General features: G+C 40.4%; 1 protein-coding gene and 1 long non-coding RNA gene across 2 annotated transcripts in view; both read right to left on the bottom strand.

Annotated features, from left to right (window-relative positions):
• The window catches only part of LOC136431438 (uncharacterized), a 150,721-nt gene that overhangs the window by 14,131 nt on the left and 112,265 nt on the right, over positions 1-24,325 (bottom strand). The gene's annotated exons all lie outside the window — the stretch shown is intronic.
• LOC136431433 (serine/threonine-protein kinase haspin-like) overlaps positions 1-24,325 on the bottom strand; it is a 53,733-nt gene that overhangs the window by 11,780 nt on the left and 17,628 nt on the right. Inside the window, exons 5-10 of the mRNA XM_066422805.1 lie at positions 23,411-23,940; positions 22,024-22,213; positions 20,085-20,186; positions 9,409-9,516; positions 7,110-7,195; positions 6,664-6,824 (exon numbers count right to left, since the gene is read on the bottom strand). Of these exons, the coding sequence (XP_066278902.1) occupies positions 6,664-6,824; positions 7,110-7,195; positions 9,409-9,516; positions 20,085-20,186; positions 22,024-22,213; positions 23,411-23,940 (1,177 nt within the window). The remainder of the gene's footprint in view (positions 1-6,663; positions 6,825-7,109; positions 7,196-9,408; positions 9,517-20,084; positions 20,187-22,023; positions 22,214-23,410; positions 23,941-24,325) is intronic.

Below are 24,325 nucleotides of genomic sequence, written 5' to 3' on the forward strand. Positions count from 1 at the left end.
GAACAGCAAATAGCGCTGCAATCCGTTGAGCAAGCCTTTATAAGTCCCCTTTCCTACCCGCTCTTGAAGGGTTAGACCCCCCCGTGGCTCGTTTATTAAATCCGGCCCGTACAATTTGATACTTGCATTAGGTACTCTATGTCCCAATGTGTCCTAATCACTTTTTGAAGTTCACGGGCCTCATTTAGATAAACAGCAAATAGCGCTGCAATCCGTCCAGCGAGCCTTTTTGTGTACCCGTTCGGAACATAGGGCGTTCGGAACATAGGGCGTTCGGAACATAGGGCGTTCGGAACATAGGGCGTTCGGAACATAGGGCGTTCGGAACATAGGGCGTTCGGAACATAGGTGTGTAGCCTTCCAAACACTCCAGGACCTACATGTATGATCTAAAAATAGCTGCATGAGACACATTCTATCTTCTGCATTCCTGGGGTACCCCTGACCTAGATACCAATGGAATACCAGGAGAGGCATGGATGACCAACATTCCACCATTCCAAGACCTGGGGTCATGGGGGGGCTAAGGTTGACTTTACACTGAGTCCACTTTAACTGGACTAGTTCGCCTCCCGTTCCCAGTCTAAAGAGGAGAATCCGGTTTTTCCAGGAACCGCACCAGACCACATCCCAACCCTGGTCTAGTCCACATCAGCGGGGGGTCGATGCAGTTCCTCTGTGTCTAAAGAGGAAACCGGCTCCGGGACCGCTTTCAGGGTCATGATAATGATATGCTAATAAGCCTGCGCTAGCGATAGAAGCATATTTTCCTCATTCTGAAACATTTGTGCAATTGTCATTGAATGTTTCAAGTGCAATGGCCTGCCACCCGTGGCTGCTTCTTCTTTGGTGTTCTCCTATGACCCGATCAACGTGCCCGGCTTAGGGGGGCACCCCCTAGTTTATTTTGGGTCTCAATTCGAGTTTGCACATCCTCAAGTCTTAGTAAGCGACCGTCTCTTCCAGGAAATACTTCTGAGCCAAAACAACTGTAAATGGGAATGAAGGATATCCCTCTAGCTACAAGAAAACCCGAGTTTCGGTTTCTTCAACCTCTGTGATTTTAGTAAATATAAGAGGGAAAAAGTATTTTTCCGTAAAAAATGAGGCACAAAATTGGGCATTTTCCCGTGGAACTAAACACATCACAAAATTTTTTGACACAAAAATTACTGTTAGTGTGAGAAAGAGAAAACTCCAAGGTATAATCAAGCCCATTATGAAGAAAATCCTACCACTGCCATTTTCACAATAACCCGACGCGCGAGGTAATGCCACACGGCCAAAAGAACGCAACAAAGGTAAATCTGGGTCAAAGGGGCAGTTTACCTTCAACGCGTATGGATATCCGGAAGTAAGGCTCGGATCGAAACGCAATTTCCACCCAAAACACACCAATTCATACGCTTTTCAGCCACGTTAGTATTTAATGTCAGTTCGAAGCACATTTTGAGAAATGCGAACTCAAACCCAGACCCTTGAAACCTTTGTGAGAGCCAGAGGGGAAAGCGCATTAGAGAGAGTAGACAGAATCCACAAGAAATTCACAATAATGAATATTAGTTAAACAAGAAATTCATAAAAACTACAAATATTTTACAGAGGTATAACTATGACCCCGTTCACACTCATTTTTTTCAATCGCGATTGAAGGATAATCGCGATTGTTCGATCCGATCGCGATTGAACGCAAGGAAACTTTTGCGTTCACACTGCTTTTCGCCAAGTGGATTAAAGTACGCCGTGATCCGATCGCGATTGAAGCATGATTGAAGCATGCTATCGGCGATCATCTGGTAAATGTTCTTGTTGTCCTTGTTGTCCTTGTTTTGTGTCTATTTTTCCGCTAGACATTGTCACTTGGTGCGGTAAATGTCCCTCTTTCGGTGACATTTCCCCAGTTTGGCCTGCACCTCCTCTCTCCCCCAGATTGCGATGAGGACCCTGGTCTCCTCATCGCGCCATCTGCCACCAGCTGAAGTTGCTGACGGAGTTTTATTCTTCTTCTTGGGCATTGTTGACGATGAAAAGTTGTTGTTGTTGTAAAAGAGCGATCTGACGTGCGGATTGGGTTTGTTTTCCCGCGCGATGCGAACTATGACCCCACGTACCCGCATGTATGACCTCCCACCCCCGGAACCAGCCGAAATCTCCGCCGATCGCGATGGAATGAATCGTAGTTGTGTTCACACTCAAAATTTGATAGGATTGGATTGGATCCGATCACGATTAATCCAATCAAACTACCCGTTCCCAGTCTAAAGAGGAGAATCCGGTTTTTCCAGGAACCGCACCAGACCACATCCCAACCCTGGTCTAGTCCACATCAGCGGGGGGTCGATGCAGTTCCTCTGTGTCTAAAGAGGAAACCGGCTCCGGGACCGCTTTCAGGGTCATGATAATGATATGCTAATAAGCCTGCGCTAGCGATAGAAGCATATTTTCCTCATTCTGAAACATTTGTGCAATTGTCATTGAATGTTTCAAGTGCAATGGCCTGCCACCCGTGGCTGCTTCTTCTTTGGTGTTCTCCTATGACCCGATCAACGTGCCCGGCTTAGGGGGGCACCCCCTAGTTTATTTTGGGTCTCAATTCGAGTTTGCACATCCTCAAGTCTTAGTAAGCGACCGTCTCTTCCAGGAAATACTTCTGAGCCAAAACAACTGTAAATGGGAATGAAGGATATCCCTCTAGCTACAAGAAAACCCGAGTTTCGGTTTCTTCAACCTCTGTGATTTTAGTAAATATAAGAGGGAAAAAGTATTTTTCCGTAAAAAATGAGGCACAAAATTGGGCATTTTCCCGTGGAACTAAACACATCACAAAATTTTTTGACACAAAAATTACTGTTAGTGTGAGAAAGAGAAAACTCCAAGGTATAATCAAGCCCATTATGAAGAAAATCCTACCACTGCCATTTTCACAATAACCCGACGCGCGAGGTAATGCCACACGGCCAAAAGAACGCAACAAAGGTAAATCTGGGTCAAAGGGGCAGTTTACCTTCAACGCGTATGGATATCCGGAAGTAAGGCTCGGATCGAAACGCAATTTCCACCCAAAACACACCAATTCATACGCTTTTCAGCCACGTTAGTATTTAATGTCAGTTCGAAGCACATTTTGAGAAATGCGAACTCAAACCCAGACCCTTGAAACCTTTTCGTCCTTTTTTTGTCGCGGACTACCTGTCGCGGAAGAACTGTTGCGTGCACCGTTAATATATGCAAATTATAATTCATATCTTATATGACTTAAACAAGGTATCCCCTATCAGCATGCGAAGTTTGACTTGTTTGCGACTTTCCGTTTTTGAGTTACAGGTGGTTGAAAGTTGCCGTGTCAGAATGCTGATTTTGCCCTTCTGGGCCTTGGTACCATTCAAGGCGCATAATAGCAATTACGTCATAATGGTAGCTTCCACTTGAAGATGATTTTGTCCGTAAATTCACGCTAAATGGACAAGTCTTGCCGTTGAAAGGAATATCAGTGGGGCACACTTATGATAGAGTAGACTTTTCTTCTATTTCTGACCGGAATAAACGCTACATACCGCCTAGAACGTAGTTGACTTCATGACGTCATAATGACTTTCACTAGCCTATCTTTTCATGTGAGAACGGTGCCGTTTTAAGTTCCGTACTTCTATGGCTAGCAGTTAAAGTTCTTATTTTTGGCGTTAACTGATAGAGAATAGACCTAGCCTTCTTACCCAAGTGTTTCTGCGGCCCAGATTCATTTTGTTTTGTAGAAAAACGAAGTTACATGAGTTACCTTTGGTTAGGATGGGGGTCTGAGCTACACTTCTAACAGCTATGAAGGCATAAAAGAGCATTTGCTGAGAAAAGGCTGTACAGATTGGTGTTGGTCTCGGTGCGATAAACAAGCCTAGGGATGTACCTTCTGATTTTTATGACTTTTTTGCCTGAATGTTGTTAACTAGCGCGACAATGAACTTGACACTGGATTTGGCAGGAAAGTACGAGAATGACGTCATCGGGGCCTTTTTTCTTTGAAAAACGTCTCCTACTTGACGAAGAAGCCACTATTAAACGTAAATATGCAATATTCCAGTGCCCCAGTGGTAGGGCAATGCAAAACACAATATTTGGGTAAATGTTACGTCATTGATGTTCAGCATACGCGAGTCATTGATGTTCAGCATACACACGTGTTCGAGGGGGGGTGTTCTACAGGGGGGCAAATCAGCTCATTATATGACATCGTATAATCATATCAAAACACTCGAAATCAGAATTTTTTTCGGTACGGTTGGGTCGGGGGACACACTCTTATGGGGAAAATGCAATTTGTTGGCTTTCTTTGCTGCTATTTTTTTCCAGTCGAGGTCCTTTTAAGGGGGCACCCCCTAGTTTATTTTGGGTCTCAATTCGAGTTTGCACACCCTCAAGTCTAGCGACCGTCTCTTCCAGGAAATACTTCTGAGCCAAAACAACTGTGAATGGGAATGAAGGATATACAGGTATCATGACATCCCGCTGATCGATGTCCAAGTAAAGCCCCAAACAACAAACAGGAAAGATCGCTCATGTACCTGTGGAGGAAAGCCAACATCAATGCACTCAAACAGGATATGGTTACATTTAGCCGTGACTTAGCTATCATTGGTGCTGCCAATAAACACGCTCTCAGGAAAAGAGTGAGGCCACAATCCAGCACACCTTGGATAAGTCACCCAGCCATGCGTAAGCGGTCTGAACTTTTTACCAAGGCTAGGAAATCCAACTCCAATGAAGCCTGGGCAAAGTTCAAGAGGCCAACATCGAGGAGAATCCTCAGACAAGATTCTACAAGATTGAACCTAAGACACCAGGGGGTACTAACATCTGACCCCAATGAAAAGGCTCATGCTCTGAGGGCCCAATTTGAATCAGTGTTTACCGGTACCAGGAAGAATAAGTCCACTATTCCTTAGTAACCCTTGGTGAACCCACAGCTCCAACTAACCCCTCCCTTAACATCCTAGCAAGGACCGCACAGACAGTAGCCGCACTAGCCAGACACCATATGGAAAGATAAGAACATCTGTCTACGCTCCAAAATCAATCTTATACGCTCCCTAACTCTAAAATCTATTTGTATGGTTGCGAAACCTGGACACTTACAGCTGACCTACAGAGAAGGATTTTTTCAATGGAAACAAGTTGCTACAGAAAAATTCTGGGCATCACACACCTGGACCGTGGTTACTAAAGAGGAAATCTACAACAAAGTAGTACGAGCCATTGGACCACATGACAACCTCTTGACAACTGTAATGAAGCGCAAGCTCAGATGGTTCGGTCATGTGAAAAGATCGTCAGGGCTTGCAAAAACTATACTACAAGGGACAGTGCCAGGTAGCCGAAAGAGAGAATGACAGAGAAAATGGTGGGAAGATACCATAAAAGAGTGGACAGGACTAAGCTTATCGGAAGCAGTGAGAGCAGCAGAGGATAGAGTGAGGTGAAGGAGGATGGTGGAGGATCTATTCATGGTGCCCCAATGACCCAAAAAGAGGTCAAGGGCTAGGTGAGGTGAGGTGAGTAAACAAACATATTAACATACAGACTGAAAATTTACTCAAAACCTGCCCAGGGGCGCACCCGGGCAAGCCACCAACTTAAATACCAGACCATTTATGCCCGTACAGACACATACACTCAGATTCTCATTCTTTCCACATACAACATCTGAGCGGAACGCCCTGCCTGGCCTGGTCTAGTTGCCTCCCACAGTTGAGACATTCCGCGCCAGGCTGGATACTTTGCCCCTGACAGGGTCAATTGGGGGTATACCTAAGTTGAAGTTGAAGATTACCTACAATAATTTAAAAAAAAAATTGAAATGTCTCATGTGCTTCTAAATTTTAAAAAATTGGTTCTCGCTTCTATTCTGAATTGTTTCATTAACACACAACAGAACACAGTCTATTCCGTTTAACCACTCGGGAGTCGGGCAATCCAACCCTTAGGAGGGCTGGGACCAAGGGCGATGCAGATTACACAGTGTTCTATTCTTTCTATGTCATACCCACCCAAGAAAACATGCATTTCAATACTAAATGTGCCAGAACTTGAGATAATTTTGGATCCTGAAAGAAAAAAATTGTATGAACATAAGTTCCTAACCTGGTATTCAACGTTTTGACAGCGGTTCACACCACAGGCATTTGAATTATTCTATGAAAGCCTGTGGGATACAAGTAGAAGCCATGCTGCCAGTGAAATACTGTAAAATACAAACTTGTACAGAACACCCGTATCGAACGATATTGCAGCCCAGGTAATTGGCATAACATTTGATAATTTACAGTATCCCACTGGCTTACTTGTATCCCACAAGCTTCCATCAAATAATTCGAATGCACTTCGCGTGTGCTGAGTGCGCCGCTGTCGAAAATCTAAATACCAAATTCGGACATTGAAACTGATGTTGGTACAATTTTTTGTCCAAATTTTGTCAGCTTCTGGCACATTTTGCAATGAAATGTATATTTTTTGTGTGGGTATGACATAAAAAGAATACAACACAGTATATTCTGCATTACCCTTGATCACAGTCATCCCCCGGTTGGGCTGGTACCTCGGGTGATACTGAACGCACCATTTTGTATTCCCTATTTATCCCTACAAATGGTGCTGGTGCAACAGTTACAGTACCTGGCTTGTCATTTTCAGAGCCTCCTGCTCTCTCCTTGTGCCACTGGTCCCACATGGACAACAGGTGCTCAGGCCAGGCACCCTGGACCAGGCAAACACGGTGCAGGTGGATAAAACCACCTGTTTGGTTACAACTGCCTTCCTGAAGCTCGCTCAACTCCCTGCAAAAGACCCACAACAAACAGAACTTAGCTGGAATCAGCCGAAAAATATTTCAAAGACTGCACATTAGATGGCCCTGACATCAGCAATGCTGCCTGAGTGACCTACATTTGTATGTCTTGCTATGTTGCAATTTCAATGACAAAAAAAGATTTAAAAATAAAGGACAGAATGTGGCAAAACTTGAAGCTTACATTCAAAACTACATTCTGAACCTAAGTCCTACGTAACTCGCCCTGCCTATAAGTACATGTATATCCAAGAAAAACAGACATCTGATATACCTTGAGATGACTATTTCCGGCAGGATCTCTTCAAATGTTTTCTGGGGCTCATCATTGACATGGAAATCTCCTTCGATGGGAATGATCTATGAGTACAGAAGAAAGAAAAATAATAACACCGTGTTATAGTACATGTAGTACAGACTGATTGAGTAGACTGTTTTCATGTTGATCTTCCAGTTCAGCATTTTCTTTTTAATTCGAAATCCAACAAACTGGATTAATGTGGCATAAACATAACAGAATCAGTAGAATATATGTGAGTTGGATACATTGAAGACAACGGTTCACAGTCACTGTAATATTGCAGTTTCTTACAGAGATGTCAGGAAATTTTCACCATCATTTGTCCAGTCAATATCTGGTACTGTCAGGCATGCATACATGTATGTTGAGTGCTACAATTTGGTGGGTAAACAGAAAAATGCACCCTGATGCAGGGATGCAGATTTAAAGTTTTGTATTCAGTATGTCTGTTTGTTTGTTCGTTTGCTTGTGTGCCTGTAGTTATTTGAATGCAGTAGAGTCGCTGGTTTCAACATGCTAGAAATGTCAAGGACGCAGAGAGGAAGTTAGGTCAAAAGCACCGGAATAGGTTATCTCATTTCCTGTCTTCATATTCCTGCATGTATATGCATGCATGTCTCTCGCCTTGTGAGAGCCAGAGGGGAAAGCGCATTAGAGAGAGTAGACAGAATCCACAAGAAATTCACAATAATGAATATTAGTTAAACAAGAAATTCATAAAAACTACAAATATTTTACAGAGGTATAACTATGACCCCGTTCACACTCATTTTTTTCAATCGCGATTGAAGGATAATCGCGATTGTTCGATCCGATCGCGATTGAACGCAAGGAAACTTTTGCGTTCACACTGCTTTTCGCCAAGTGGATTAAAGTACGCCGTGATCCGATCGCGATTGAAGCATGATTGAAGCATGCTATCGGCGATCATCTGGTAAATGTTCTTGTTGTCCTTGTTGTCCTTGTTTTGTGTCTATTTTTCCGCTAGACATTGTCACTTGGTGCGGTAAATGTCCCTCTTTCGGTGACATTTCCCCAGTTTGGCCTGCACCTCCTCTCTCCCCCAGATTGCGATGAGGACCCTGGTCTCCTCATCGCGCCATCTGCCACCAGCTGAAGTTGCTGACGGAGTTTTATTCTTCTTCTTGGGCATTGTTGACGATGAAAAGTTGTTGTTGTTGTAAAAGAGCGATCTGACGTGCGGATTGGGTTTGTTTTCCCGCGCGATGCGAACTATGACCCCACGTACCCGCATGTATGACCTCCCACCCCCGGAACCAGCCGAAATCTCCGCCGATCGCGATGGAATGAATCGTAGTTGTGTTCACACTCAAAATTTGATAGGATTGGATTGGATCCGATCACGATTAATCCAATCAAACTACCTCCGGAGGTAGTTACAATCCAATCGCGATTGGATCGTTTTGGATCGTTCCAATCGCGATTGGGAGCGTTCACACTGAAAAAATCAATCGCGATCGGATTGATTCAATCGCGATTATACTTCAATCGCGATTGAAAAAAATGAGTGTGAACGGGGTCTATGACCCCGTTCACACTAAAAAAACCCACGTGGATTAAACATTGAATCTGATAGTAATGACCCAAATCTGATTAAATTTGCAGTGTGAACGCTCCCAAACCGATTGGTTTTCCCTGGATTGGATTATTTGCGATCCATCTCCGGGAGGTAGATTGAGTGGATAGAAACGAATTCAATCCGATCAAAAAACGAGTGTGAACACAAAGTGGATAGGATTCCTTGGATTTTGGCTGGTTCCGGGTGTCTAACATCCAGGTACGTGGGGTCGCATTGCGCACGTGAAACCAAAAACCAAGCCACGCCAGATCAATATTTTTGTCAACAATGCCTCGCAAGAAGAATACAACTAGTCTTCAACATCAGTCAAGTGGACCCAGGAGCAGACAATGCTGCTGATCGCCATCTGGGGGAAGGAGGAGATCAGGGCTGTCTCCAGGACCCGTCCTTCTGTCCAGGCATGGAAATTTGCTTGTTGGGACGGAAAAAAATTCAACCCCTTCCGTCCCAAAAATATCAATTTCATGAGATAAAACTGATGAAAATGTATTTTTCAAAGATTAAAATGACAAATTCAACAATGAAAATCTAAAAAAATTGGCTCCCAAACAATGAGTGGGACGGAAAAAGATTTAAAGATGGAGACAGTCCTGGAGGAGATCCAATCAAAACTTGGAAAATGCCACAAAAACAGTGTTTGCTGTGTTTCATTTACTATAATGTGTCTCCCACCTTGAGTGCCACTGAGCTGCCATCCTCTTTTGTGGTACGAAAGACTTCACCAAACACGCCCTCCCCTATCTTCACACAGCGGTCCATCATAGCCCCTGGTATACACTCCTGAAATGATTTGAACACCCATTCTCATAAGAAAAGATAATAAGCCATATAATGATATAGACAAAGATTTTAAATGCACACCAGTACAATTCAAAATAAATTTCAATGTTCAGGGCTTGAAATAAACTACGCACAAAAAGTTCGGAAACTTAACTTTGGTTGATCATATCTCCGTTGTTTTTTACCGATTTTGATGCATTATATATCATTATAAAGCTTGTGTGAGTCCCTGTTCTATGATACCAAACTTATTGTGATTGAAAACCCACGGAACAAGTACCAGGACTAATAACGTGAGTGGGTCACGGAGAAAAAGTGCCCAAAATTCCCTGTTGGTGTCATACGCGCGCTGTGACATCCTATCGGTATGGGCGCGGATGATGATTCAATATATTGTTTCCTCAGGTTCTAAGGTTATTTTTAGAACACAGACCATCGAAGGTTATTTCTAGCAAACAGAACATCCAAGGTTATTTTTAGCACATCGAAGAAACAATTGTTAACACCACATAAACACCTGCGTCCTGCAACGGTATCGTCATCCACAGGTGTTATTTTTTGTTATTGTTTCACAACAAACATTGGGGTATGGGGAGGCATAAACTCAAGGGGAAAGACAAGACTTGTACCAGGAACCCTCAATGCAGAAAGATATCGTGACACAATACTTGATCCGGTGGCCATCCCTTTCCTCCATAACATGGGGCCGAATGCCTTGCTGCAAGATGATAACGCCCGCCCACACCGGGCAGGGATCATCGCCGACCATCTCCAGCATGCAGGTGTAGAGAGGATGGAGTGGCCCTCTAAGAGCCCGGACCCGAACCCCATCGAACATCTATGGGAGCAGCTTGGGCGAGCTGTCCGTGCAAGACACGGTGGCTGACCTAGGACGACTGCTGGTCGAGGAATGGGACGCTATCCCACAGCATCGCATTGCGCGACTGGTGACGAGTATGAGGGGGAGGTGCCGTGCTGTAGTAACAGCGCGTGGCTGGATCACCCGTTACTAAGACTCCTTGCTAACCCGTTACTAAGACACAGATTGTTGGTTTTGATAAAGAATAAACTTAGCTTTCATGAATATGTCTTGTTTATTCTTGTTGATTTTTCACAATACTCTCGTACAGAAGTCAATATCAACAGAAGAATATGTACGGAATAGCATGTTTGACTATAGTAAGGTAATCTGGGCACTTTATTTCTTTGACTCACTCACTTTAGCAGGCCTGATGCTCGTTTCATGAACTTGCAATCACAATAAGTTTGGTATCATGGGAAAGGAAATCAAATAGGCTTTTAAATGATATGTAATATATTGAAATTGGTAAAAAAATAACGGAAATATGATCGACCAAAGTTAAGTTTCCGAACTTTTTGTGCGTAGTTTACATTCAAGATTACCTGCACCAGAAAAGTTTTATACACAACACTTATTTCTTTGCCTTTTTGCCTTTTATGTTTTGAAAATGTTTCTAGTACAGTAGAAGCCAGTTAATTGTACCGCCAATGTGTTTTGAGGAACAAAAGAAGCGGCCTCCATTGACAATTACGTTGATAGTGATCGTATGGGAGGCCCCGGGGTGGGTTGGCACGCCTGCTAAAGGTTGCTAAAGGCGGAATTACGCTTTGGCAGACAACTTGCTGTACTCAATAATAATTGGTCTCTACCTGTCCACTGTTTCATTACTGTAAATGCATATAAGGATTTGCTTTTGCATTAAGGATGAAAAGGAGTGTTGTTGTTGGTTTAAATTTCGCAGCAGCGCTATAGTCACATACTCATGCGCCATAATGTTACATTTGTATGTTAACTAATTTAGTACCGGGTAATGGTCAAGTAACGACTCTGGGGTGTGATCCAGCCTGTGAAGAAAGACATATTACGTTATTCTGTATCTTTTAAAGTTCACAAGATTTGTTACATGTCCTCAAATATGTGTAAATCAAGTTAATACCTGTAGTCAAACCTGCTTAGGTGACCACCTTTTCAAGGCAACCACCAGGCCATTTCCCCATAGGTACAAGCATTAAGCTGCCTGCCCAGGGCGACCACCTATTCAACACGACAGCGACTGCAACGAATCGGGATCGCACAGAGCACAATCCCTGCCCATGACGACAGCCTCATTTTCAAGCATGTGGCGACATCGTATTTTGCCTATGAGTATGACGAAAAAGTTTCCATAAAATGTTTCAATAAAACGTTTACAAATATTTTTTTCAAATTAACATTACACTAAATACAGTCAAACCTGCCTAGGCCACTACCTTTTCAAGGCAACCACCTGGCCATGGCGACCGCTTTTTGTGGGTCCAGAAAATTTTCCCCATACTGATGATAGGCACAAGCATTAAGCAGCCTGCCCATGGCAACCACCTGTCCAACGCAACTCACAGGGCCCAATCCCTGCCCATGACGACCACCTCATTTTCAAGCATCTATGACAGAAAAGTTTTTAAGACCTTGACCGACAAAAATCTATGGAATGGCATCAATTCATCCATAAAATGTTTTATTAAAGCTTTTACAAAGATTTTCTAAATTATACTTAATAGAACAAGAGTCCGTAGGACACAATTCTACATGAAGTATCAAAAGTGTATACATTGTGAGTAAGGTGTTTGTTAATTTCCTTTGCTAGTGACCTGCTAGTTGTAAGACAAATGCATGAAATGGATCTTGATGTAAGGTGTGAAATCACCGACTCTGATTCACTTCTAGGAATTACCATCCTGGTTTATTTTGTTGTATTTGCGATTAATTGTCTAGGCATGAGCCATCATACTGGATAATTGTTAATGATGGCCCCAGACTTTAATGGTTTTGTCCATTGTATGTCAATCTTTATTATGAAGCAATATTTCTCGATTAGAACTGCCGGTCCTATCATCTTGTGATACTTTACTAGGGGGCGTACTAATTTAATCCAAGGCCGTAATCCCACACCCCGAGCGGGCTAAGATGTCTGGGCGGCCAGGCATCAATCCCATCGTCGTAGAGATATTGGGGTGATGGTATCGTTTCCAGGCAAACCGGAAGTGACTTCGCGGCTGCCCGCTGGCTCTTTTCTGAGAGACATATCGCAACAATCTTTCATCCCCTGCGTAAACTTTTTACATTATAAGGTCTCATTCATGAGTTTTTTCGCCCCATAGGCTTACATGTTATAAAACGTGTTTTACATGGGCGCGTTCGTAATGAAGCTATCGGAAATGCACCAATATTTTTCATTTTATGTTGAGGACATTTACCCTAGATCATGTAAAAAAATTGCCAACAGTTTCACTACATGGAATCTCTTTTTATAGCAATTACCAACTGCACTTGGCTACACCCCCAAAAAGCCACTTTCCAGCTGCAAGCGCATGACCGCATCACACACGATGCCCGGGCTGTGTACCTCCGACCTCGCGCGCGGCTGCCGAACTTTGCCTGCCAATTACTTCAGATGCAAACAAGCTTTCATCAATTTGACGCTTGAGATCAGCTGGGCTGGCTAAAAGGAAATTTCCCACCGATATAGACACACGTGCATGCAGCCATTCATTTTTTTGGGCAACGGACTGTTTTAGGGTGCCCACTCCGAGTAATACATGAATGAGACCATAAGTCACAGCCTCAGTACTACAAACTACAAGTGTGGTAAGTTTGAAGGTCCAGAGATTTCCCATTTTAACACTGCGTTTTTTATATTAAAAATCGCTGAGGTCACTCCTGCACATGTTCGCTACTAGAACTCATAATTCCCATTGAACTCATAATTCCCATTGAACTCATAATTCCCGTTGCCGCATTGGTATGTAACTTGACATATCGTTTGCTAGGTTGCGTGTGGTGATGCACGTTGTCTATTTTACAATGTAACAGTGACTATACGATCACAGTAAGTAGTGAAATAATCTACCCTGTATCTGCTTACAACATTTAGCGATGCGGAACGGATTGAAAGCATGGTCCCTATGGGAGGGCAGTACCACATGGGCGTCAATAAAGGGGTGCAATTACGATATTACATTGACGATAAAAGCAATTATGGTGTAACAAAGACATTGTGCATCACCACGCCCAACCTAGCAAACGATATGCCAGTTACACACCAATGCGACGCCGGGAACATGAATTCTAGCTGCAAACGCGCAAACAAAAGCATTTCCAAAACTCCCAGAAGGAGGTCATCCTCCTTCCCGGAGTAACAAAATACTTTTCAGCGTTGCATGTGCCAACCAGTCACCGCCAGCTTCTGGTTCAGTTTGAACCTAAAATTGTCAAAACGAATTAAGAATACGTGGTACATGGCATTAAAAAGTCAGATTTCACAGAAATCACTATGCATTTCTTGTATTCCTATCAGAAATTTCTCAGTGTCTCACTATTATAATAATACTGCTGAAAAATGGCTTTGCAGCAGGCAAAACATATCCGCAAGACATGTTCTTGGGGACCGGTGCCATCTTGGTAACGTTACTGCCGGCGTTTCTGAAACACAATGCTTTTTTTTAGACTTTGAGACTTTATTGAAAATACTACACTACCAAAAATGATTTTTCTTGTTTTTTCTAGTTTTCTTGTTTTTACTTAATTCGTGGACAAATTTTCTTGAATGAAGAACTTCCATGAAAATGATAAGAATGAATAAGAAAAGCACAAGGGACCATTCCAAGAATCTTGTCTTGTAAATTCTCACAACAAGAAACATTTTCTTATTTTTCTTAGATAAAGAAATAATTTCTAGAAAGGATTTTCTCTCATAAGAATTTTCTAGAAATTGAAGTTAAAAGTTCTTGTTTTTCTTGTATGGAGAATCTATTTCTTGCCATGTATAAGAAAATACAAGAATTTTTTTCTCCCCTATCTTCTTTTTCTGGTAGGGCTACACCAAGTAATTTTCATGGATGACGTCCTTTGGAGACCCTAAATCTAATGCGAGAGCGCGAAAAAGAAACAAGAAGGGCCAATAAAAACAAGACGCCTAGATTTGAAATATAATAGTCGACGACACATGTTAGGACACAAATTGAATGAGAGAACACCGTGTAACAACTAAAAATTATTCTATTCATCATTAAAACAGCAATACTTTGAAGAAATCAGTTGAAGTTGAACAGCAGTTGTTGTCCGGTCCTGTTTCTTTCCACATCCCATTGATGTGTAGCACTGTCGTAATTATTTGGTCATTATTACAGGAAGCGGAATTTCTTGGTTTTTGTTCTTCTGGGAACAGACCAAAATCAATGCGCGCGCGGACGTCATCCATAAAAATTACTTGGTGTAGCCTAGTAAGAACAAACAAGAATTCAAGATTATGAAAACAAGCAACAACTAGAATTTTATTCTTGAGTGTTCTTTATTTTCGTATCAAGAAACCTTGAGAAAGAAATTCTTGATTTTCTTGGGATGTTTAAGAAAATAGAAGAATTTTCTTCTTGCCTTTCTTGAGGTATCCTGCTTAGAAAAACAAGAATTTTCAAGATATTTAAGCTAGAAGACAAAGTTTGAGTCATAACTAGAATAATATTCTTGAATGTTCTTGATTTTCGTATCAAGAACCTTTGAGAAAAAAATTCTTGCTTTTCTTGGGATGTTGAAGAAAATAGAAGAATTTTCTTCTTGCCTTTCTTGGGGTATCCTGCTTAGAAAAACAAGAATTTTCAAGATATTTAAACTAGAAGACAAAGTTCGAGTCATAACTAGAATAATATTCTTGAATGTTCTTGATTTTCGTATCAAGAAACTTTGAGGAATGCATTTCTTGTTTTTCTTGATAATAATACTTTAAGAAATACAAGAAATACTTTGAAATTCTTATTTGAACTTGTATAATATAATGGTTGTTTCCTGGCTAAGATGAGGCTATTGCAAGAAATAGAAGCCAAGTTAAATTTTCTTAAAAAATCTTGATTGTTCTAGCAAATATCTGCATAAAATTTTGACCAATGGCAACACTTGCCATGTGATCTTTTCCTAACTCCTGATTGGTGGTTTCAAATGCCACAGGCAGTTGACAGCAGGGCCAAAGCTCTAAGAAGTTCATGCCTTCAAGTGCTGTTCACTTCTAGTTCTATTTCGTATTAATTGAAGACTCAAGTCGGTTTCAAAGTCAAAACCCAGGTACAAGAGAACATATACAAGATGGGGATCATGGTCTGAGCCTGCAGCAGATGCCAAATTTTGCACGGAAACACTGGATTGAGCAGTATGGAAAAGGTAAGTGCCCCCCTCCCCACCCAACTGTATGAAAATCAGCTCAACTTTATTTATCATATGAAAAAAAAAGAAAGTCAAAGGGCACCTGGATGGTTTAATCGTCAAAAGCATCAAGCATTAGAGATAATGATAAGTATAGCCTCTTTGGGTCCAACTCAAAACATCTTTTTGGCCGATGAATTAATAGATTTTAATCAAAAAGCGATCCGCACACATTGGAAGATTACATTCCACCTCTGAGGGGTGGACTATTTTAAACGTATTGTTTCTGGAAAACATATGGATAGGTTAAAGAATGATAAAACATATGATGTGTTTTGTGAAGAAATCAATTCAATTGGAACTTTCACATCTAGAAGCTGGAAGTTAGTTAGCTCAACTCAGAAAGTAAAAATGAATAACATAGTCTTCATTTTTCCCCCAGATGTTGGAAGATGCCAATGGGAATGCCAATGTCAACAGAAATGGGCTTGAAGGGTTTGGTTTCCATAGTCGAAGATGATCATCTGTTAACACTGCCAAGTCAGATGAGGCTGCTCTACACCACCTTCCAAGACGATAAAGAATTATATATTTTGAAATATATCATATGTAATAAATCATATAGCATGTTAATTACATAGCAGTTTGTAATCTTTATGTCCTTTCAGTTTCAGTAGGCATTGTATCAAAATTAGTTTTGGTATTTGTACAACAAAATTGTATATATGTATATAATTATACCTATTACTTTTGAAAAAATACACTGTGAAGCTTTGTCAATGCCATTACTTTATACCATAGTCCACAATTTACAGAAATATTAAGCCATCAACATGTCATTTTAACTGTAACTCTTGGAGTGAGATTCTTATTGTAAGAACATCAGTCTTAAGAGTAAGAAAACATTTCTAGGTAGCAAGAATTGTGTTCTTGAAGTAAGAAAAGCATTCTTGTTGTAAGAAGATTAATCTTAGAAGTAAGCAAACATTTCTTGACAGCAAGAATTGTGCTCTTGGTGGAAGAAAAGTATTCTTGGTGTAAGAATATTAATCTTAGAAGTAAGAAAAAAATTCTTGGCAGCAAGAATTGTCCTCTTGATATAAGAAAAGTATTCTTGTTGTAAGAAGATTAATCTTAAAAGTAAGCAAACATTTATTGACAGCAAGAATTGTTTCCTGGATGTAAAAAAAAGTATTCTTGGTGTAAGAATATTAATCTTAGAAGTAAGAAAAAAATTCTTGGCACCAAGAATTGTGCTCTTGATTTAAGAAAAGTATTCTTGTTGTAAGAAGATTAATCTTAGAAGTAAGCAAACATTTCTTGGCAGCAAGAATTGTGCTCTTGATGTAAGAAAAATATTCTTGGTATAAGAATATTAATCTTTGAAGTAAGAATACATTTCTTGGTAGCAAGAATTCTGCTCTTGATGTAAGAAAAGCATTCTTGTTGTAAGAAGATCAATTACAGAAGTAAGAAAACATTTCTTGGTAGCTAGAATTCTGCTCTTGATATAAGAAAAGTATTATTGGTGTAAGAATATTAATCTTAGAAGTAAGCAAACATTTCTTGGTAGCAAGAATTGTGGTCTTGATATAAGAAAAAATATTCTTGGTGTAAGAATATTAATCTTAGAAGTAAGCAAACATTTCTTGGTAGCAAGAATTGTGCTCTTGATGTAAGAAGATTAATCTTAGAAGTAAGAAAACATTTCTTGGCAATAAACAATCTTTGCTCTTGATGCAAGAAAAGTATGCTTATTGTAAGAAGATCAATCTTAGAAGTAAGAAAGTATTTTCTAGGCAGCAAGAATTATGTTCTTGAGGTGAGAAAAATATTCTTTGTATAAGAAGATCAGCTCTAGAGGTAAGAAAGTATTTCTAGGCGATAACAATTTTTGCCCCTGAAGCGAGAAAAGGATTCTTGATGTAAGAAGATAAATCTTGATGTAAGAAAACATTTCTCAGCGATAAGCATGTTTGGTCTTGAAGTGAGGAAAATATTCTTAGTGTAAGAACCTAAATCTTGAAAATAAGAAAGCAGTTCTAGGTATTAAGATTGCATGTCTTAAGTAGAGAAATGCATTCTTGTTATAAGAACAAAAAACTTGAAAAGAAGAAAGGATTTCTTGGCTGTAAGAATTTTGGTCTTGAAGTAAGAAAAGACGTGTTGGTATAAGAACCTAAATCTTAGAAATAAGAAAGTAGTTCTTGCTATCAAGAATTTTGGTCTTAAGAAGAGAAATGCATTCTTTTTGTAAGAACATAAAAGCTAGCAGTAAGAAACCATTTCTAGGCAGTAAAGTTTTGGTCAAGAATACCAGCCTTTAAGTGAGAAATTAATTCTTAGTATAAGAACCTCAGATCCATGTGTCTGAATCAAGAATATACATAGAAAAAAAATCTTACTGCAAGAATTACTTTCCGGCAGTAACCAAGGTCATTTTTATAAGAAAGATTTTCTTACTACAAGAAAAAGCTCAGTAAGTAAAAAATTGCTTAATTCGTGGACAAAACCTTTTTCTTGAATACAGAAAAATTTGCTTGCATGAAGTAATATTTTTCTGTATGTAAGAAAAAACTAGAATACAAGAAATTGCATTTTTGGTAGTGTACGTGGCAGACTTGCAAGTCTGAATTGGGTAGATATTTACACTTGATCTCCCATTAAAAACGATATCATTATATACAAAGTTTAAATAATGTCAATGGCGCAATTATAAAACACAAATAATATGAACATTTAGAATACTCCCGTTATTGATGAAAATTAAGATTTGTATTTTCTTTTTACTTCCATGAATCTCACAAACCTTTATGGGTACTGCTTGCTTGTGATCGCCGACGCTGTACGTCTTGCTGTACTCCGCCTTTCGATGCGGTCGTGGGCTCGGCCAGCGAAATCACAACGTTACGTTTTCATCATTCATTTGTCAGATCGAAAACTTTTTGCCCCATGTATCCAATGGTCAGAGCCCAAAAGAAGGCTAAGGGTCGGCAGGTTTTTGCTCGGGCTCTTTCCTAGGACTTATTAAGATGTTATGAGTGGGTGCATGTACTATTTGATGTAACGTGTGAATGCGGGAGGGCGCTATTCAATCGAGAGAGACGGATACTGTATTTTGTCAAAAGTATGACGGGAATTAGTAATGATGTAACGGCACACCAAATCAAAACGATAACCAAAAATTCAATTTCGTAGGATCTTTCTGTCAATGGGAATTAAACCTGGTGGTAGTTATGCTGTCTAGAATCACATCATGTTCCATCCATCCATGTAATACTCTATTGATTAACATTTCAACTTGGAAACATGTTGTGAGTCGATCCTCTTCAAGGCTTTTCCTCGGTCCCCTGGGTGGTCGCCTTGGGCAGGTTAGACTGTCACTGCATGATTTTGTCTGTTTTCTTTGGGTCAAATGTTTCTGACTTCCCACCCCACCTCTCGGCCACCCGCCTGTGGTGGCAGAAGTCCAGCATTTACAAGCCCCTAGACTTTCAATGGTGAACATATAAAGAACAGGCTGTCACCTACCTGAAGTTTAGATCATGGAAAACTCACATTGGCAGCGTAGTTTGACCTCTCAAGTGTCAATCTAATGAGTTTCGCTGATTTTCCACCGGCGCAAAGTGGTTAAATTCTATCAAAACATGGCGAGATGACCTTTGACCTCCCTACACAGGAACTGAAAACATCCAAACTACACCTATTTCAAAGTGTACCGGACACTCCAGACATGGCTAAAACCCTATTTTTCTAACTAAATAAAATAGCCACAACCCTTACCTGTCAATTCCAGCTCAAAAACGCATTTCCAACAAAGAGGCCTCCTACAGCTACTTTTAACAAGCATATACAAGGCTATTTCTATGGCATTATTTTGGACCCTTTGCGCATGACTGTAATGGTGACCTTTGGCCTGGTAGTGCGGTCTAGCTGGGCAACTTCGCATTGTTGCATGGAATACACCGGGAATTGTGCAGTTCAGCGGCTTCTACTGTACTACATTTTCTAGATTACAGTTCTTGACTCGATAAAAGGTTGCACTCAAGCAGATTTGGAGCAGGTAGCAGAACATGTCTGTCAGCCTAAAGAGTTTTTAATCAACCTCAAATAAAGGACGCAGCCCTTCTGCCATGATGCCAAATGCACATGTGCCTTGAGCAGAGCACATTTGATACATAATAGATTCTCAAATATAAATGTGATGTTTACTTAGTGGTTGTGTAGTATTCTAAAAAAACAACTTTGCAATGGTGGTTCATGGTAGCACTTCGTAAGTGTGCATGTAATGTCTGGCTGGCTATGACTACCTGGTACAATGTCTATTGTCAATATCTTTGTATATGGTACAATACACACACAGAACCTGTTGTCATACCTGGAAGGTAAGGATACGCTCTTGGTCACAGTTTAACAAGAGCTTCTCCGTAGGACTCATCCGGACACTGTTTTGGAGAGCCTTCTTGAACAAAGGAGACATCTGGGAAGAAAAAAATTCACAATTGTAAAAAAACATCTGGCTTGCCCCTGAGGAAAAATTTGATGTCCATTCCCTCAACCTCGATTGCACAAAAAGCGGTGGACAAAAGTATTATATAGAATTATCCAAATCTGAATAAACCATGCCCAAAACTGCTAGATGGAAATTAAACTGGAATGATGGAAATTTGCCAACAGCAACGGAAAAAAGTATTCTTAGGATTTTTTCATCAATGAGAATCAGGATAACAGAAAAACAAGTGCTTTTCAAAAAAGCTGGCGTTTTGGCTACATTTATGAGTGTGAATTGTCTTTTCCCTTTTCTTGAAGTAAAATCTGCCAGAGAAAGTCACTCAAGGGCTGTTGAGTCTATAAGAAAAATTGTCATTTTGGGAAAGGAGTACTGTTTTAATAGAGAAAGGCAGATTGGGGAAAGCAATTTTGAAGTTACGTCACTTAACTTAAGGGCTTTTGAAAAAGCTGGTCTTGGCCTACAACTTGTACTTATTTCTAAAATGTACAATAGGCTCATTATAAAAGCTATCAATGTAATTATGTACATGGCACGCAATAAAACATACCATTTGAAAAAGCACCATTAAATCATCAGCACTATGGTAATTAAGTGAAATAGAAGTTCATAACAGCTAACATGGCTAAGGTTCTATCTAAAATGACTACCAAATGTCAAACAAATCAACAGCTACCTCATCCCTATTATTCTGGTTTCCGCATTTACAACATTTCTTCCTTATTTTCCTGGATAATTTTGCTAAAATTCATGAAAATTCCCATATTTTTGTGCCGAGCAGCGTCAACTTTCCACGTCCGTGTTGTCTGAATGAAGTTGATACTGAACAATGGAGCATTTGCTACTGTAACAAAGGATCGCTGTTTTGCAAACAACATCAAGAGCCTCTGTTTACATCGGGGATAGAAGTTTAGTGGCGAGTGTTTTGCAAGAATCATCTTACCGCGCATAGGAGCCGCTGCACGGCATTTTCCATTACAATGAACAGAAAAATTCGAATGCCGGGTTTGGAATCTATGAAGTCCTGTTCATAAGAAAAAGGCCTTGTATATATTAAATGAATATCTAAAAATAACAAATATAAAATATTTCTTTATTTATTAATGAAAAAAATAAAAAAAATGATATTCATAAATATGATATTGATAGATTAATATAATATTAATATATATTTTTGATATTCAATATCTAAAAAGAAAGAAAAAAATCCATGCACGGACTCAAACCCGGATCTTCCGGATCTGCAGTCTTACGGTTACCAGTTGAGCTAAGGTGTAGTGTATAACATGTGTCTCTGTACATAATGCCATAACCTCACTTCATGGTATCATTTATATCGTTTTTTGGTCGTTTTCTTGACGAAATCATTTTTTTTTCTTCTGCAATCTTGTTGTATAGATGTAATATGGTCATTTTTCAGGATATCAAAGTCCAAAACCACAATGCTTTATGATATTTCCGAACAGTTGTAGCAGTTACATGCGGTCGCCCTCCTATGTGTCATGCAAATCAAGCCTGCCTGCCTTTTCGTGCTCCCTTGCCATATAAGGCAACGGCTATACAAGAATTTTGGAACATATTGCCATATAAGGTCATATGGTGTGCGACACAGTGTTGAACCAAACAGCATGCACTCTACTATCGAAGGTAAGAGCCAAGACATTGCGTTTTGGCGCGAAGGCGCCAAAACGCAAAAATTTAAGCTGGCTAGATCCCTGACAGCATAGCAGAAAAAGGTCAAGATGTAACAGAATATTTGCAAATAGAAAAAGAAAGTATGCACTGTATCAAAGTTGCAATGACTAACAATGTTGCTCTGTTTCCTGCTGGGGATGCCCACAGACCCTCGCAGGGGCATCTGTTTCACGCCCGACCCTGGCGACTTGGCCCTGAGGCTGCTGGTAGGTGTGACCATCGTGTTGCCACGACAACTAGGAGTGATGTCCAGGGAGTCAGTAGGAGACAGGTATTCAGTTGCATCAGTTGTGAAGACAGCACTGAGGATATTCAGATGGTAACACATACTTATTACTTACTTATAATCACTAAATTTTCTAGACAGAAAATTCATACTAGCAGACTAAAATCAGGCTATGAATATAATTGAAACAAGTGCTTTTAGAAAAGCTGGTCTTGGCTTACAACTTGTACTTTCTTTAAACAACATCAACAGCCTCTGTTTACTTTGGGAATAAGTAGTAGTTTAGTGGCGAGTGTTTACGAGAATCATCTTACCACGCATAGGAGCCGCGCTGCTATGAAAGCCGGCAACACGTAAGCCCGTAACCAATTGAGCTAACTTGTAACTAGCCATTTGACCAGCGATTCTTAAAGATAATGATGTTTTAACCTCACTACATGGTATCAATTTTGTAAATTTTCGGCTGGATTCGGGAACATTCTTTCAAAATCGGCAACACTTATAAAAATTTCTGGTTCATTTACATGTACAGAGTTATGTTCAACTGCAGTTACTGTATCTGATTCTACAGCAACATTTGGTTGACAGTATAATTTGAAGTGCAGTACTTGCGTTACGTTACTGATACATGCAAGCATCCATTGAAAGGTATTTTCCATTACAATGAACAACAAAAATTTTTCAAAAGCCGAGTTTGGAATCTATGAAGTTCTGTTCATAAGACAAAGGCGTTCTAAATATTAAATGGCTGTTTAAAAAGAAAAAAAGAAAGATGTCCACACTCGGTATCGAACCGGGGACTCATACCAAAAGCGCAGTCCTACGATGTAACCGATTGAGCTAACTTGTAACTAGCCATTTGATCAGCAATTTCTAAAGATAATGATGTTTTAACCTCACTACATGGTATCATTTTTGTGGATTTTTGGTCGTTTTCTTGGCAAAATCAGTTTCTTCTTGTGCATTTTTGTGGCAATGATGAAATATGGCCATTTTTCAGGATATGGAAGGTCGACAGCACAATGCAAGCATCATGCAATCCAAGCATGGACGCAATGAATTTGGGCAAGATCCATTCAAGATCCATTGTTTGTTGCCTTGATTAAACTGGGCACACAAGATTTCTCTTCCAAATCCCTGATTGCTTATTTGTTAATGGGCAATCTAGATTTCAGGCAACCTGCCTTTAGTTTTAAAGGTATTTCAAGCCCCTTGTACCCAGCGACTTTGCGCTTGCCTGTAACTAAGTTGGTATGATCTATATTAGACATACCGAAAAGCAGATGTTTTGGGTGTTTTGAAGCAATCATATGTTGAACGTTTCTTTCTCTGCTGCACTGACGTTGTTTTCTTGTTACTGATGCGTTCCTTTGCATTCTTCTCAAGCTTCCTGACATTGCCTGACTGTTGTTTCCGTCTGGTTGACTTATTCCTAGACAAACTCTGTATGTCTTCTTCGCTAAGCCTGGGCATCACGACCGAACACGGCGTCACAGACTTGAAACTGTTCTTTCGTCTTGTCCTCAATGTCCTGGTGTTACCGGTCTTCTTTCTGTAGGAACTCCTGGTTTCCCAACTATCGTCCTCAGTGTTTCTGTTCTTTGCTCTATGCCGCTTGGGAGGTGGAGCGTCCATGTCTCGGTTGGATTGCTGGTTTCTCTGACGAGCTGGCTGTTGTCTTGTCCCAGAAGCTCTTGTTTTGCTTGCTTTCCTAAGGTTGTAAGTGCGTTTTGCCTTTAAGGGAGTGCTTGTTCTGAAAACCATAGCCTCTGGGGACAATTCTGTACCCAGCTCCAAGGAATCCTGCGGGATCAAAAAAGTAAAACTATGAGTATGACAACTACTTTTAATTCCATTTAAGTTTGCAGTGGTCGTGTTAACAGCAAAAATGTTTGTTCTGTCCCCTGTCAGCCTACCACCTTAAGCTTGTTTCACAGCGAACTAAAAACCACTGAGATCACTCCATTTTCTCTCTGCCGTAAAATTAAATCACCGCAAACCTAAATGCATTTACTGTATTTAGCTAGGTTAAAGAATGGACAAGTTTAACCACAGAAACTGCTTACATCAATGGGATCACACCATTTCTATTGATATTGAAACATGTTCTAAGAACTAAGAACCCGAAGGGCCAACCAGTATCCAATAGACCTCCGGTGGCCTTTTAGATACTGGTTGGCCCTTCCGA

Source organism: Branchiostoma lanceolatum, chromosome 3 (assembly GCF_035083965.1).
Source record: "Branchiostoma lanceolatum isolate klBraLanc5 chromosome 3, klBraLanc5.hap2, whole genome shotgun sequence".
In the NCBI taxonomy this organism is placed as follows: Eukaryota; Metazoa; Chordata; class Leptocardii; order Amphioxiformes; family Branchiostomatidae; genus Branchiostoma; species Branchiostoma lanceolatum.